The sequence below is a fragment of the Haplochromis burtoni genome, unplaced genomic scaffold (genome assembly GCF_018398535.1).
Source record: "Haplochromis burtoni strain Fernald_Lab_line unplaced genomic scaffold, NCSU_Asbu1 Contig_279, whole genome shotgun sequence".
Classification (NCBI taxonomy): domain Eukaryota; kingdom Metazoa; phylum Chordata; class Actinopteri; order Cichliformes; family Cichlidae; genus Haplochromis; species Haplochromis burtoni.
The window spans coordinates 680,487-696,566 of NW_024582640.1; the positions used below are offsets into that span (position 1 = coordinate 680,487).

At 40.0% G+C, this 16,080-nt stretch overlaps 2 protein-coding genes across 3 annotated transcripts in view; one reads left to right on the forward strand and one right to left on the reverse strand.

The window, feature by feature from the left end:
• Positions 1-16,080, reverse strand: part of LOC102289745 (prostaglandin D2 receptor 2) — a 31,545-nt gene that overhangs the window by 12,725 nt on the left and 2,740 nt on the right. Inside the window, exon 1 of one of the 2 annotated variants that reach the window (XM_005940210.3) lies at positions 4,438-4,675. The exons of the other annotated variant lie outside the window; for it this stretch is intronic. The gene's annotated coding sequence lies outside the window, so the exon portion shown is untranslated. Of the gene's footprint in view, positions 1-4,437; positions 4,676-16,080 lie in introns of those variants that run through there. 2 annotated transcript variants of the gene reach the window in all.
• On the forward strand, positions 85-9,142 carry LOC106633595. Its single transcript, XM_042227762.1, has 5 exons — positions 85-1,463; positions 1,571-1,915; positions 2,016-2,147; positions 2,236-2,282; positions 5,994-9,142. Exons 1-5 carry the CDS (start codon positions 1,394-1,396, stop codon positions 6,123-6,125), a joined length of 726 nt encoding a protein of 241 aa, XP_042083696.1. The 5' UTR covers positions 85-1,393; the 3' UTR covers positions 6,126-9,142.

Here is a 16,080-nt window from a genome sequence, read left to right on the forward strand (position 1 = left end):
TGTGTGTGGGTGTAATATCAGTCTGTTACATTGCTCCCTTATTGTCACTCACTATAATAAATACAGTTTTCTTTAAAATAGGTAATCTGAGTCAGTCATCAACATAAATAAAATATGCAATAATAATAAATAATCCTTTTTCGTTCTTTAAAACAGCAGCTCCCAACCTTTTTTTTTTTCTGGGGGTTGGGGACCGCTGCTTTAAAACACTAAAAATTAGATGACTTACATCTCAGGGGGACTTAGAAATGAAAACAAATACAATGCTGATATTCCACATCTGTAAAATGCAAATAAAATGCATTTAGGAATGTTTGAAACGTTGTGCACTTTCTCTCAACCTCTAACTAATCTTGAGAGTTAGATATTTTTTGCTTTGAATCACTGTTTCACTTTGTGAACCACTTAAAAGTTTGAGAACCAGAATACAAACAAAGTGACTCATCAAGAAATCTTAGATCATGTGTGGGGGGAAAACATCAGCAGTGAGGATAATACAGTTCTTTGCTGCCCTCTTCAGGTCAAATGAAGAGCAGTCATCAAAGGAAGAAGAAGCATCAACATGCACACGGGGATGCAAAGTCAAAGCACACAAAGTTCACTGCAGTGGGCTTTGTGTGCTTCTATAGCTGTGAAAAACCATCTACACCATAAAGACAGCAACGCAGTTCAAGCAGAAGCAGGTGTTTGATGGAGAAGCTGATAAAAGTGCAGTTTGGATTCAGGATGTGTGAATTAAGTATGTACACAACGCATATGGATATATGCATGTACTTGTATTTCTCATTAAGAAAAAGGTCAGCTCAGAGTTTTTGACTTCCTTCTGTGGATGAGCACTGACACCCACACCTCTGTTACGTCTACACCTTTTCTGCTGAGGTTGTAACTTCTCTCTGTGGCTCCTTTGTTCAAACTGCACTCGTGCTGGAAGAGGTTGAACAGTGAAGTGAGAGTAAAGGATGCTCAGGTTTTACGTGCTCCTGGTTCCTCTCTTTAGAGCCTGTAAGTCCTTCACACTCACTTTTTATTCATTTATGCTGTAAATGAGTTGCAATTGCCTTAAATCTCTCTATCTTGTGTTTGTGGAACTGTGAATTGGTATTGCAGCAGTCTCTAACTTATCTTGATTTGTGTTCCAGATGGTGCGCTCCTCTACGCTAACCTTGGAGATAATGTGACTTTTCATTGCTCCTTTGCCTCCAGGGCCAAATATCTCTCCTGGTACAAGCAAGTCATAGGAGAGTCACCTCGAGTCGTATCCTCTTTCTACAAACATTTACTCGACTCCAACAGCTTCCACCCCGGGTTTAAAAACAATCAACGCATTTCAGTTGATAGTGGAGAAGATTTCTATCGTCTGAACATTTTTAATGTTCAGGATTCTGACTCGGCCATGTACTACTGTGGACAGACCAGCATCTCAGTCACTAAATTTGACGACGGAACGTTTTTGGTCCTGAGAGGTAATGTGGAAAGTTTTTAAGATTTGGGAATATTAACAATATAAAAACAAATCTGCTTTTTTTTCTTGCACTTCCTATTTTAACATGTGTTTTTAATACTTTTTTAGAGCCCAGTCACAGGACTTTCCTAAAGCAGCCAGAATCAAACTCTGTGCAACAAGGAGACTCGGTGACACTGAACTGCACGCTGCTCAAAGGATCCAGTGCCAAAGAAGACAACGTTTACTGGTTCAAAAAGGATACAGTAGATTCTCACTTGGGAATCATGTACAGCCACAAAAATAGCAGCAGCCACTGTGCGAAGAAGTCTGAGTCCAGCTGCTCTGCACAGAGATGCGTTTACAGCTTCACAAAGAAGAACGTGAGCCGGTCTGATGTCGGGACGTACTACTGTGCTGTGGCTTCATGCGGTGAGGTGCTTGTTGGGAAAGGCACGAGACTGGATGTCGTAGGTTTGGAACATATGTTTTAAAACTAAAACCTATTATAGTTTCTTTCACCCTCTTATTTTCCTCTTTTGCTTACTCTACGTTGCTTTCTATGTCTTTGCAGTGAAACAGGACGAAGCTGCCCCTGTCTTGGTTAAGACTGTGGTTGCAGCTCTGGTTGTCTCAGTTATTTTCAATGTAATCTTCTGTGGTGCCCTCTGCAAAATAGTCCAGAGAAAAAAGTGTCCTTCTAAAGGTAACTATTGCCTATCATAAAAGCACTCTGATGACTATAAAATATGTCAGCAGTTAAATTTCTCTTTCCTTTCTATTTCTTTCATAAGGGTCACTTCAACAGCCTAATACTTCAGAATACACTGCGAACTGTGAGGTTAGTAAATGAGAAAAAGCACAGGACAGTAAGTCTTGAAACACCTCTGATTTCTTACATTTAGCTTCAAAGCAGCTAGACTTTGTGGTCATTTGTTAAATGGTCTTGAGCAATAGTTCTTCATGCTTTCTCAAGAGTTTTTCTTTGGACTTGAACGGCTTTTTCAGTCATTTTCAGTCCAGTGCCTGACCACTGTGGGGAATAATTATCAAGGGATGAACCAGTGCTGTATCAACACATAACACGCAACTTAACAATGAACAGTGTTGGGAAAGTCCCTTTTAAAATGTATTCCACTACAGAATACAGAATACATGCCCCAAAATGTATTTTGTAACGTATTCCGTGACGTTACTCAATAAGAGTAACGTATTCTGAATACTTTGGATTACTTAATATATGCTTTTTACAACTACATGAATGTCCTATTGTTGTGTGATTTATTACTATTACTGAAGAATACTCGCCATACCAATAACAACTAGATTTTGAAATCTTAATGTAAAATGAGTAACAGTAGGCAGTAGCGGTTTTTGATACGGGCGACACGGGCGGTTGCCTGGGGCGGCATCATGGTGGGGGGCAACATCACGGGCATCGGCAAAAAAACCCAAACAAAACAAAACAAAACAAAAAAAATTGCTCGTACTCATGCTGCCCCGATGTCATGCCAGTGCATATTGGGAATGGCATAGGCACCGATCGGTTTTCTACCGCCCATTTGCTGGGAGTAAGGGCGCCCTCCGTTTGCGAGGTGCGCCTGCTGCTTGCTCCACAGGGAGGAGATGGCGGGGCGGCGGGGGATTCTCTGGCTGGCTGGAGCAGCATCTAATAACCAACTCGCAAAATAAAACAAAATAAAAACAAACCAACAAACACGAAAACACCAGACATCCTGATGTAGACTTATAATTTGCATCGATGTTTTTTCGAAATTCTATATGCGTAAAGTGAGTGCGAGAGCCCTCGGGGCGCCTGCTTGCTGCTGAAGTCAAAGTAAACTTTATTGTCATCTCCGCTACATACAGTCCAGTATTTAGAGAGACAAGACGACGAGGCTCCAGTTACAGCAGTGCAAGTAAACAAACAATAAACTAGGGGTAAAGGGATCAATAACAATTTATAATTTACAGTTTGATGATTTAAAGTCTCACACACAACCTGTCGAAAGGGGAGTGGGGCCGGCTGCTTCCAAATAGAGCACATTTCATTCATAATGATGTAAATCCAAGTTCATTATGTATTCATTATTTGAATCCGGGGTTGTGCGAAATCCCAGAAATAAACCTTAGACAAAGCAAATCTGTGAACTAAGGTGTAGGTCTGTTAGGTTATGTTGTGGTGATCCTCGAGTTGGGGGATGGGTGTTCATACTGGAGTGCAAAATTAAAACCGATGGAAGATGGACAAGAAAAGTTCAAAGCCATCAGGTGCTCAGTTTAGAAAAAAGAGAAAAGAAGAGGAGGAGAAACGAGCAAAAGATACAGGTAAGCAGAGTCATTGGATAATGGCAGGTCATCCTGAAACAATCAGAGTCAGAATACTTTATAAATCCTTAAGGAAATAATGTGGGTTACAGTTGCTCCAAAACGAAATGGTAAAAACGGTAACAGTAACAGACTAAACTCCAAACAATACATTATGTTACATATTTTAATATTAATTAGTCATTGTCAATTGTTGATTTCTCCTGTTCTCATTGTATGACGAATTATGATGGCTGTTTGGTAGCCGTTTGCATACTATGCATACTCTCTCTCTCTTCATATGTGTGTGTGTATATTTCTCTGGTGAAGTTCGGTATGGTTTTATGGTTTTATGTGTGTGTGTGGGGAGGGGCGCCAGAGGGAGTGTTCGCCTAGGGCGCCAAACAGGCTAGGACCGCCACTGACAGTAGGGTGGGTATTAGATGAGGCTGAACTTTTTGCAGCGATCCGGGATAGAAACTATTCCGCGCGTATATAAAACAGGTCTGCGGCTCCGAACCGTAGTAAAGGGACCTCTAGCTAATATGTCGGGTTTCGTGTCGGGCTCGTAACCGAAAACTAGCTTTACTTTGTTGTCTGGGTCAAGTTTGAGACAGAGAGAGGCGTTGAAAGGCTGCACCAACGGAACACAAACACGGTGTACAGTCGAGTCTTAATAGCTTACTTACAACTGGGCTCGTCAGGCACTCTTCTTGGCTGCAGTGGTTATTATTATATTTACACACTTCCATCTCACTTTTCTGGTTGGTGACAGCTCGTACTTTTCCTTTTTCTCCCTCCCTCGCTCACAGACACATAACGGGTATAGCAGTCCACTCTCCCAGCAGCACGGACTACACTGCCCATGAGGCTACATTGTTTAGGGCTGTGCCTGTAACACTATACCTATTGCCTTCATATTAAATCATTTTTTAAATAATATTTAAAAAAAATATTTATTCACGTCATTATGCGGTCCGCAAGGATAGTTGACATGGGCCGCGAGATTGAGACACAAGCATTAGAGCCACTTAATGCGTGTTTTGTTTTGGTTTCCACCAACGTGGAATTACCAAAAATAGAGAGAGCATAGCCTAACATATGAAACAGGAAAAGACCTCCGTATAATCTATTTATTTCAACAAAGTAACTGCATTCTGGATACCACCTTTTTAAACGGTAACTGTAACGGAATAGTTACTCATATCTTGTATTTCCGTTACTCCCCAAAACTGACAATGAACTAATATTAAATTGTATCTTTAGGCACAGCACATAATTTCTTCCTATTTCTTTAGCTGAAGCTTCCAAATATGCCAAAGATAGCACAGCGTGACAGAAATAAAATAACAACTTTGCACCAACAAGAAAAAAGGATCTGTGAGCCAAATACTTGGTATATCTCAACACAGCGTGTCTATAAATATTTGCATGCATGAGTAGGAAATGAGAATCGTGTTCTTAAGAAATAAGAAAATCACCAGCAAAGACCTGACACAGCTCCTGAGAGATGCATCCGGTCTTTCAGTTAATCCATCAGGTGAGAAAAACCTGAAGTATACCACCGGCAGCAGGTTTTATGGAGTGAAAAATCAAAATGAGAAAATGTCAGTTCACATCATCGTTAGTATGTATGGAGGAGGTCAGGATAGAAACATGACAGTGAATGTCTACAGCCATCTATCAACCACAGAGGAGACTCTGTCATGGTTTGGGGCTGCATTTAGCCAATGATGTTGCGCATTTTGTCAAAATTGATTGAATAAAGTGGTAGATTGAGATTTTAATCCATTTCATTTTTAATAATAATGATCCCAAACATGCTGCTAGTCCAGTAAAAGCCTATATGTATAGAAAAAGAAACAGTAGAACACTATCAGTCATGAACTGGCCCCAGAGCCCCGATCATCCTGACAGAGAACAGAATAAAAACCAGCCAACGTTCAAAGAAGAGCTAGTAGTCTTCAGGAATAGTTCTCCAGAACTGAAGAACTATTCCTGAAGACTACTAAAAAATTACAAAAAAAGATTAAGAGTTAAGGCTGTGTTGAACAGGGTTAGAGTGTTCATACAAAAATGTTCAAACTTGTTGGAACTGTACAAAGCCTGCTGTTTTCTTTTAAACTGTATTTCCACACATTTCACATTTTCCTAGTAAAATATCAAAAATGAGGGGTGGATGAAGACTTTTGCATTGCACTGTATATGGACAAATTCTATCATATGACTTTTGTATTCCCCACAGAATGAAGACTGTGCTGTTGTGCAGTATGCAACTGTGAATTTCAAGAAAAAGATTGAGACAAGTAGGAGACAAAGAAAGGACACAGTCAACGACCCAATCTACTCTGCAATTAGAACGTCTCACGTGGAGTGATTTTGTTCAGTCAAGTCAAAATTATGGCCACTGTCTCTCCTACATCTGTGATGTTGGTTAATATTAACTTCTCAAAGAAGGTTGTTCAATTAGTTTTGGTTGTTTATTTAAAAAAAAAAAAAGAGGATTAGGCTCCAAGTGGAATAAATTTCAGGATGTACTGATGGATGGAGGGTTGGGTGGGTGGATTGCAAAAATGTTTCCAATGCAATGCACCTAAATGAGTTATTTGATCAACAGTGCAACAGTGCAGACATTAGGGGCAGGACTGTTTGTGGCTGAGTGACCTAAATTCACTTTTTCATAACACAGTGGAAAAAAACCCCCAAAACAAAACCGCCCAGTTTCACCACACAATGCCACTGCTGCCCAAAGTGGTGAACGAGTAGCCAACTCAGTGTTCCTGGCCTATTTTAAAGAGGAAAAAAGTTATTACAGGAAACACATTTTGATGTACACTCTTTCATGTCTTTGGAACAAAACTACTTTCAGACAGTATTCATTTGTGCACACTGAGTGAAATCACAGTGGAATCTAGCTTAACTCAACTCTTAACTCTACTGAAACTCAGCATATACGTTAAAATTTATGAGCCTACATTTGGTGACCCAACTAAATTTCACTTAAACTTTTCCTGTGGGTTTGAGTTGTTTGTGAGCATTTAAGCTGTGCATTAATTTTTTACCAGAGGTTGGACAAGTAAAAAAAAAAAGTTTGAAATAACTCAAAACATGTTTTGTATTTTAGATTCTTTAAAATAGCCACCCCTTGCTTTGATTACTGCTTTGCACACTTGGCATTCTCTCTATGAGCTTCATGAGGTCGTCACCTGAAATGTTTTTCCAAAAGTCTTGAAGGAGTTCCCAGAGATGCTGAGCACTTGTTGGCTATTTTGCCTTCATTCTCACATCTCATCCCAAACCATCTCAACTGGGTTTAGGTCATGTGACTGTGGAGACCAGGCCATCTGACGCAGCACTGACTCTCCTTCTTGGTCAAATAGCCCTCACACAGCCTGGAGGTATGTTTGGGATCACTGTCATGTTGAAAAATAAATGATGGTCCAACTAAACACAAACTAGATGAAATGTCATATCGCTGCAGGATGCTGTGGTAGCCATGCTGCTTCAGTGTGCCTTCAGTAAAAAAAGGGAAAAAAAGAAAAAAGAAAAACCATTAAATGAGAAGGTGTGTCCAAACTTTTGACTTGTAGTTTATATATGAACTTTATTTTTCTAAACTAAGAGAAACAGTCTTGATGTTGAAACAAACCTTACTAGATTCCAGGGTCTAGAGATTTTGTTTGAGGGTTTTGTGGTGCTTGTCTTGTGTCCTTGTTTTTATTCTAAATTTATCTGTTCTTTTACTTTGTGAGGCTTTGCTCCACATTGCATATGTGTGTCAGGGAAATATTAAGTTTAACTTTCCGTTATTGTTCAGCTAAGGGAGCACAGTTAATGGCAGGTAAGCAAAAAGAGAAAAAGTGCTTTATATTGGAAGGTAAAGACCCTAAATTAATACAGAGACAACCCCAACGATCAGACAACTCCCTATAAACAAGCGCTTTGGCAGCAGTAGGAAGGAAAAACTCCCTTTTAAAAGGAAGAAACCTCCAGCAGAACCAGGCTAAAAGAGTGGCAGACATCTGTCACGTTGGGGTGTGGAGAGGAAGACAGGAGATATTCATAGTGTGGATAAAAACCAGATATTAATAATAGCTAAGTAAAAGTTGGTAAGTCAGTTATCTACTGGCTGAATCCCCATATTTATTGTACTTGTGAATTACCCCTATTAGAAAAATGTGACAAATGTCCTCCAAATGCAGGGATGTAAAACTCATTTTACATCGTGGGCCACATACAGCCCATTTTTGACATTAAGCAACCCAAACAGTAAAACTACATGTTAAATGTGTGCTTTCTATGTGTTTGTTTTTTATTAAAAAAAAGAAATCTGTCTTTTAATTGTTTCTGTTTTAGTTAATTACTTGGTATGCAGTATGAAAAGAGATGGGAATCAAGAACCGGTTCTTGTAGAGAACTGGTTCCCAGTAGTCCAATTCCCCAGAATCCTTAGTCTGCCTGCATATCGATCCTGCTTCTTGGTTCTTACACTCTCAGATAATTTTACACAGTAACATGAAAGCAACTTATCGAGTAGCATAAAGAACATCTTTCTCCTGCGTGTAATTAAGTAATGTAATGCATTACTTTTTAAGTTTTGAGTAATGACCTCAGCAATGATCAAAACAAAGAGCGGAAATGCCTCCACCATCCACAAACATTCGACCACTGAATGTAATGTTACTGATATGGATAAAGCTGTTAAATTAGTCAAAATGTTTTGACATTTTAAATCTGCGTACGCCTTCACATTTTTTGAAGGTATCCAGTGGCACAGATTGGTGTCTTTACTAGGCTGATTCCTGCCCCCGGGCCTTATGTTTGACACCCCTGCCTAAACGCAACACATGCAGGCCTTTATACAGTGACTGTTACAAAAACAGAAAAAATACACACTCGCTGAATATGATCTCTGGGCGAGAATCACGTACGGATGTGGGTTTCCGTCATGTGCCACAGGAAACAGCTATTTTTGTGTGAATCACTTTCAATTTTAGACCATCTGAGTGATTAAATTAGGGTTTTTTTTTTAAGTTAAACTTTTTTTGGACTTCCTCTTTTACTTTTACTTTTTTTAAGTAACACTCTACACATAAAGGATTAGAAAAAGAATGACAAAATTATCACAATTATCAGAGGATTATTAGGGGATCACATTTCTTCTCACTATGACTTTTTATCACTTTATAAGCATATTTGTGTGGTTATTTTGTTAGTTATTGTCACTCATGTCTTGTTTATTGTGAGTTTTTTGTCTGATTTTTGTAGTTACCCTGATTATGTTCCATATTTCCCTTCCAATACCTCCTGTGATTGGCACTCAGTATGTTGGAGCGTCCTGTTTACCCAGTGCTCCCTGTTGATTCTTTGGCCCCAGTTACAAAGCCCTAAAGACATGTTTCAGTGTTTTGGAATCCTGTATGTAGTTGCTGGCAGTCACTGGGACCTCATTTTCTAAAGCACAGAGACCCAAATTTACAGTCTGTCAGTGACCTCATGATTGCCAGGAAGTATATGGTGCGGCACTTTAACCTACCTATGGTCACAAGCAGAAATAGTTGCTCTTAGTGTGCACAGTAGACGCTGACTTGGTTGCAAACACTTGCCAACTAGTTTCTTAATCAGTAGAGAAAGAGTGAAAAGTGTGCCACAACCTAAAAACTGAGAATGTTCACCTTCAAATCAAAAGGTTTGCCTTTCTGCTGAAACCAACATGGTTCATAGGGTGAAACTTTCACTTTAAAGGTGAACATTCTACTTGTCTGGTTTCAGCTTGGTGGTAAGCTAGTGAGTCCTTTCAGACGTGTTGGTGTCTTACATAAAACCTCTGCCGACCGTTGCTGAAGCCTTAAGACTTTATTTTAAATCCTTTCTTGGGTTTGTTTTCCTCTTTCTCAGCTAGTCTGTCTGAGAGATTTGCGTTTAGGCCCCAACCCTTCTTCTCATGACAACAGGGACTCAGTTTCTGCATAGTGTGGAAAGAATTTTTAGACTTTCTTGGCTGGCAACAAGACTTCAGCCAGCGTTACCACAAACATTGGTGTCCAACAGGGTTGCCTCCTCAGCCCCAACCTCTGTACCCTGTTCACCCACGACTGTGTCGCCTCCAACAAAGATAACATCATACTGAAGTTTGCGGATGACACTGCAGTGATCGGTCGCATCACGGGACGGGACAAGGTGCCTACAGGAGAGAGGTGGCCGGTCTGGGGTCATGGTGTGAGGACAACAACCTTAACCTCCACCCTGATAAGACAAAGGAGATGATAGTGGACACGAGGAAGAAGAGGAGGCCTCACCAGCCGCTGTTTATCCGTGAGTGTGAAGTGGAAAGGGTGAGCAGCTTTTGATACCTGGGAATCCACATCAGTGAGGACCTCACCTGGACACTGAACACCACTCACTAGCTTACCACCAAGCTGAAACCAGACAAGTGAATTTCACCTTCAAAGTGAAAGTGTCACCCTATGAACCATGTTGGTTTCAGTAGAAAGGCAAACCTTTTGATTTGAAGGTGAACATCGGCTGTATTTCCTTAGCAGGCTGAGGAAATTTGGTATGTCGGCCAAGATCCTCTGCAGCTTCTACAGCTGCACTGTGGAGAGCACACTGACCAGCTGCATCACTTCATGATACAGCAGCACTACTGCTATGGACCGCAAACGCCTGCAGGGAGTGATAACAACTGTGGAGAAGATTATCAGGACTCCGCTGCCCTCTCTGCAGAGCAGAGGAGAGCTGCCTCCATCCTCAAAGAACCCACACACCCCCAACATAGGTTACACCTTCATAGACGAAGGTTCAGAAGTGTGAAATCTAGAACATCCCGACTCAACAACTCCTTCGTCCCCACTGCTATCAGACTCTACATCGACATCAGCATACCACACTTGTCTTCACTTACCTATTTGTATTTTTATTATTATTATTTTTAATTATTTTTATCCTTATTTGATCTTTTTTAAATTATTTTTTTAATCTTTTTTATTTTATCTTGTTCTTTTAACCCTTACCTAACTTTGCATTTGTGAATCTAAATCTATATATATGCTAAGATCAAAGCACAACAATGCATAATAAAAGATTAAAATTGTTAAACCATTAAAACTATATAAACAATTTTTGCACAAAATGGTTAATTTATTAGTCCTTTATTTATCCAGGTAAAAATCTCATTGAGATTAAAAATCTTATTTCCAAGAGGGACCTGGCATCATGGCAACAAAAGTCACATAATAAATGTTAAAACAATGGATGGAAGTACAGATCAGTTTAAAGTTTACATATCAGATAGAAACTAATATGTAAACTGGGTGGACCCTGCAATTTAATATCAGTTACGCTTTAGACCAGCAGAGGGCAGTAGCCCACCATTATTGTGCTTTGGTAAACTTGTGAAAAGATCAACATTTTGCTCAAGCGATCACACAACGCTTAGATGTGGCCGTGACCACTAGATAGCTAAGTGGTGAGATATATGTTATTTCAGGTAAGCTCACCACAAAGGCAAGATGCTTGTCTCCACATATCAAAGACTGATGTTTGTGAGACGTGTCTTGTTCAAAACACAAAGCAATCCACCCACACAGTGAGGTGTTTAGATGTGTTGTTGTGGTTGACTGACATAAAAAGCTACTCGCTGCCCCCTTTGTTCAACCCCCCGAAACCCCACGATCATGACAATGTTTGATGTCTTAAAACAAACACTTTTCTTCTTTATTGTGTAAGAAAGGTAGCAAAGAAGCAGTGGAGCAATCTGCTGGAGCACAGTGCTACTTTTTTTCTGAAATTATGGAATTTCATAAGTGAGTAATTCAGGAAGTTATGCTTTTAACCTGGTGCCATGATGAAATGTGACTGTCATGACTTCATTTGACATCATGTTATTTATCCAGAAAGAACAAACAAACAAACAGAGGGTCGTAAGGAGTGGATGTTTGTTCAACTTTGGTCTTGTTTCCTATTGAGACGGATGTGTTTTTCAGCCGGCTGAGTAATAAGAAATGCAAAAACACATCTCGCTACTGAGTTCCCACTGTGGTCAGCCTATCTAACAGCGAGTTTAAGCCCAGCGGTTTTTTCACCAGTCCCCCCACACAAACAACCCACCGCTCCTCCGTCCTGGCAGGATGTCTATGTGGTTGTTTTTTTATGCTGTTTGTTTGTTCCAGTTGCTTCACAGTAACAGTTGTGACCTGTCACTTCTCCTTCTCACGTATGCTTTGACACTTATGTCTATTAATAAGTTCAAAACCTCCCCACAGTCAAGTCACAAAGAAAAAACAGTAGTGAAGTGATGCAGAGCTGAACCTGTTTGAATATATAGAGGAAGGAGGAGGAGCAATATGATAAGGTTTGTAGGGGCCTGGCTCTACTTTCTGTTCTCTGTCACCATGTTTTTTTATAATTATTTTAATTTATTTTGCAAAAAAACATTTCATTTGGTTTTAAGTTGCTACCATATTCCTGTTTTTGATCCATTTTCATAAACTAATTTAAGCAAAATGCTTTAAGTGTGGGCCACTAAATGAGATATTTGCCCAGCAGTGCAGGCACGCATATGTACTGTGATAATGGAAATGCCCCCGAGTGACCTGAATTTACTTCTTGAAGCACAGTGGAAAAACATACATACTCCTCCCCATTGTGGTGTTCACAGTGTTTTTGACCTATTTGGAATATGGATTCAGTCTACATTCATAGTTTTTGATGGTTTTAAAACATTTTGATAAATGATGAGTTAATATTGTTTTAGGAAACCACGATAGCTTCTAGCTTTCTCTGGGTCTATTGAAACTCGGCAAGTACTGCAAATATATGAACGAAAAACTACAAAATAAGTTTGCTGACCAAGCCTCATGTACCTACTGTGCTTTCCCCTATATTCTGTTGCGTCATTTCTACTTTTTAAAACCCGGTTTGACTGACGATGCTATATGATTTTTATATTCAAATGACCATCAGAATTCAAGGCTTTAAAAAAATACCAAATTGTTTCACAATAACTACCAAGTGGCAAGACATGCTTATACAAGGATTTCAACACAGCCAAAGTTTAAAGTCACGAAACAAAACAATCCATTACTGTTGTGTTTTTCTACTCTTCTATCTGTGTACAGCAAGTGAGAGTGACTGTGAGAGATTATTCTTTATATGGTCATCTCAGCCACACATCTCTGGCTGCAAGCGCAGAAGCACCACCTACATGCTGCTCATCAGGCTGCCAATCAGAAGAGTTTGTTTAAAGGGCGGGTACCCCTAAAGCGGGAGGAGCTAAAACAGCTTGTTTCTACCAGAGGATGAACTGAGGGTGGTCTCACCAAGGCTCAGTATTCAATAACTTTAAAGTATATTCACACAAAGCTACTTTAACATAGTCCCATGTTCATCTATTTACATGCACCCTTTAAAACTGAAGGCAAAGAATAAGCATAATTACATCAGCTACACTTTGGTTTTTATGATTTGAACACGGAAGAGCCAAATACACAAAACATCCGCTCATTTCTTTTTTCTTACTGCATTGGCCGTCTAAACCTATAGCTTCAAAGAGCAACTTCTTAATATCTCTGTTTTAACCCTGCTCACTCTAAGTGAAAGGAATCGGAAAATACATAATAACATGTTTGCAGTTTATTTAAATAAAGTATGCTGCTCTGGATTTTTTGTGAACTGACTGGAAAAATAAAGACTTCATGGCCAGATGCCCCAAGTGGAAAAATGTCATGGCCATGCTTTTTGGAGAAGTTCAACATGAGAACAGAAGACAATAAAATGACAACTGAGAGAAAGAAAAAGTCTTGTCCACCAAGCCAAAATCACCTAAACACCTTTTCTCTTCATTACCAGTGGTCCTTAAGTTGACGCTTTTAACCTGCAACACGACTTCCTCTCAACTGTTCGTAAAAGAACGACAACAAAATGTTTCCATTGTAGCTCTGACTTGTCAAAGAAGCCGTGAGCATTGCACAGCTTACTGTCACTTTGCACTACTCAGGAAGTGTGGGTTAAAGTGAGAAGACTGTTGGTCAGTAAAGCAGCATCTGTTCTGAGTCAACAGTCGTAGAAGTTTCACCGCAGCTTTCTTAAAACAGTACCTGACCACAAAGATCAAAAAGACTTATATGATTCACACGCAGTAGTCTACTTCTGCCTGGTGAAGTTCTAATGCAACTAAATGTGACAAGTGCGAAGCTGAAAGGAGCCAATGAAAATGCTACGTTAGCTAAAAGTATGAAAATGGATAAAAATACCTGACAACAGTCAAGATTGTTCCCTTTTCACCACCAAAAACATGTAAGTGCATGTAAGTGTGCATTGGAATCTTTTACCAGGGGCTCTAATCTGGCACCCTGAGTCATTTTTGTCAGAGTGAACCTTCAATGTAATCTTGCCAGTTACTGGTGAAATGTCTGGACTTCACAGTCATGTGCATTTACGTTGACATCCAAAACATTTGTGGGAATGGACCAGAATATTTTGTCACCTTTTGAAAGTACATTGCCACTCATTACAAAACTGAAACAACCCAGAAAAAAGAAGAGAACAATGGTGCGTGTGTGTGTGGGCGGGTGGGTGAGTGGATGGATGGGTGGAGGGTTGAATAATGCACATTTCCTGCAATTTTCTATGAATTTCTAGTTCATTTTATTGCAGTGGCATGAAGTGAAATCAACATCTGTCAGCAAAAAAAAGAAAAAGAAAAGAAAAACACAACAGCATCTGTCTCTCCTCCAGTTGTCACTGCCCTGTCCACACACAGAGTGCGATCTTTGACAAAACATATGTGCACAGAACCTGTGAAACTACAGGAAATAAACAAGCGTTGCAAAAGCAATGTTACATTAAACCTCGCTGTGTAATCAAACCAACCATCAGGTTGAGGTAGGGACTCAGCCCACTTAAGTTCTTCCACACCAAACTTCCCACAAAGTTGGGAGCATGAAATTGTCCAAAGTGTCTTGGTATGCTGAAGCACTATGAGTTTCTTTCACTGGAACTAAGGGGCCAAGCCCAACTCCTGAAAAACAACCCACACCGTAATCCCCTTTTCACCAAGCTTTACACTTAGCACAGTACAGCTGGACAAGCGCTGTTCTCCTGGCAACCACCAAACCCAAACTCGCCCATTGGATTGCCAGACAGACAAGCATGAGAACACGGCTTCAGTGCTCTAGAGCCCAGTGCTGCATCGGACACTTTGAGTTGCTTTGTAACGTAAGTCTTGGATGAAGCTTGACCATGAAAACCCATTCCATGAAGCTCTCTATGCACAGTTCTTGAGCTAATCTGAAGGCCACGTGAAGCTTGGAGGTCTGTAGTGATTGACTCTACAGAGAGTTGGTGACATTTGCGCACTATGCGCCTACTCAGCTCTGTGGTTTTATGTGACCTAACACTTCATTTATGAGTTGCTGTCATTCCCAATCAGTCCTGCTTTTTTAAAACACTGTAGCAAAGACATTTCATGACTGGTCTTGTTGCTGATATTCTATCACTGTACCATGCTGGAAATCTGAGAACGACCAGTTCTTTCATAAATGATTGTAGAAACATTTTGCATGTATAGGTTCTCGATTTTATACACCTGTAGCCATGGAAGTGATTGGAACACCTGAATTTAATGTTCTGAGTGGGTGAGGGAATACTTTCATCAATATAGTGTAGGAATACCTTTCTTTGTGTGGGCAGACAAGTCCAAGTCAAATCCAAGTGTTATGAAACAGGCATGTGGCTGACTAAGATCAGACCCAGATGTAGGTCTCAGCAGGCAGAATTAAACTCAAAGCTCAGCTTTATTAGCTGGCAACTGGCAGAAAACAAACAGGAAAAGAAAAACTGATAGAGCAGGGTAGGTACTAGCTGACAAGATGTAAACAAACATGTAGAGATGACAAACTTCAAGAGGACACAAACGGACGAAACACAAAGAGATGACTACAGGAACAGGAAGAGATTAACACAGGAACCAAGATTAAATATTTATGAACTTGACAGAAAGAACAGGGAAAACCAGACAACCACAAAGACAGGGCACAGAGAGGCCAGACAGACACGGGGTCACAACTGGTGAGCTAAAAACAGTAACAAACATGGAGACAACACTGACTCACACAGGAGACGCTGATTACAAGTCACAGAGATGAAACTAGCACAAACTGGACACAAAGGGAACTAACATAATGAGACAAGAAACCAAGAACTATAAATAAGAATATAACAAGAACTAAGATGTAGCTGAAAAGTCCAGAACAAACTCAAAATGCTGAGTTGGAGACCCAGGAGCAACCTAAAAGTCATTTTTAATCACTTTTCAATTTGAAATACTTTCA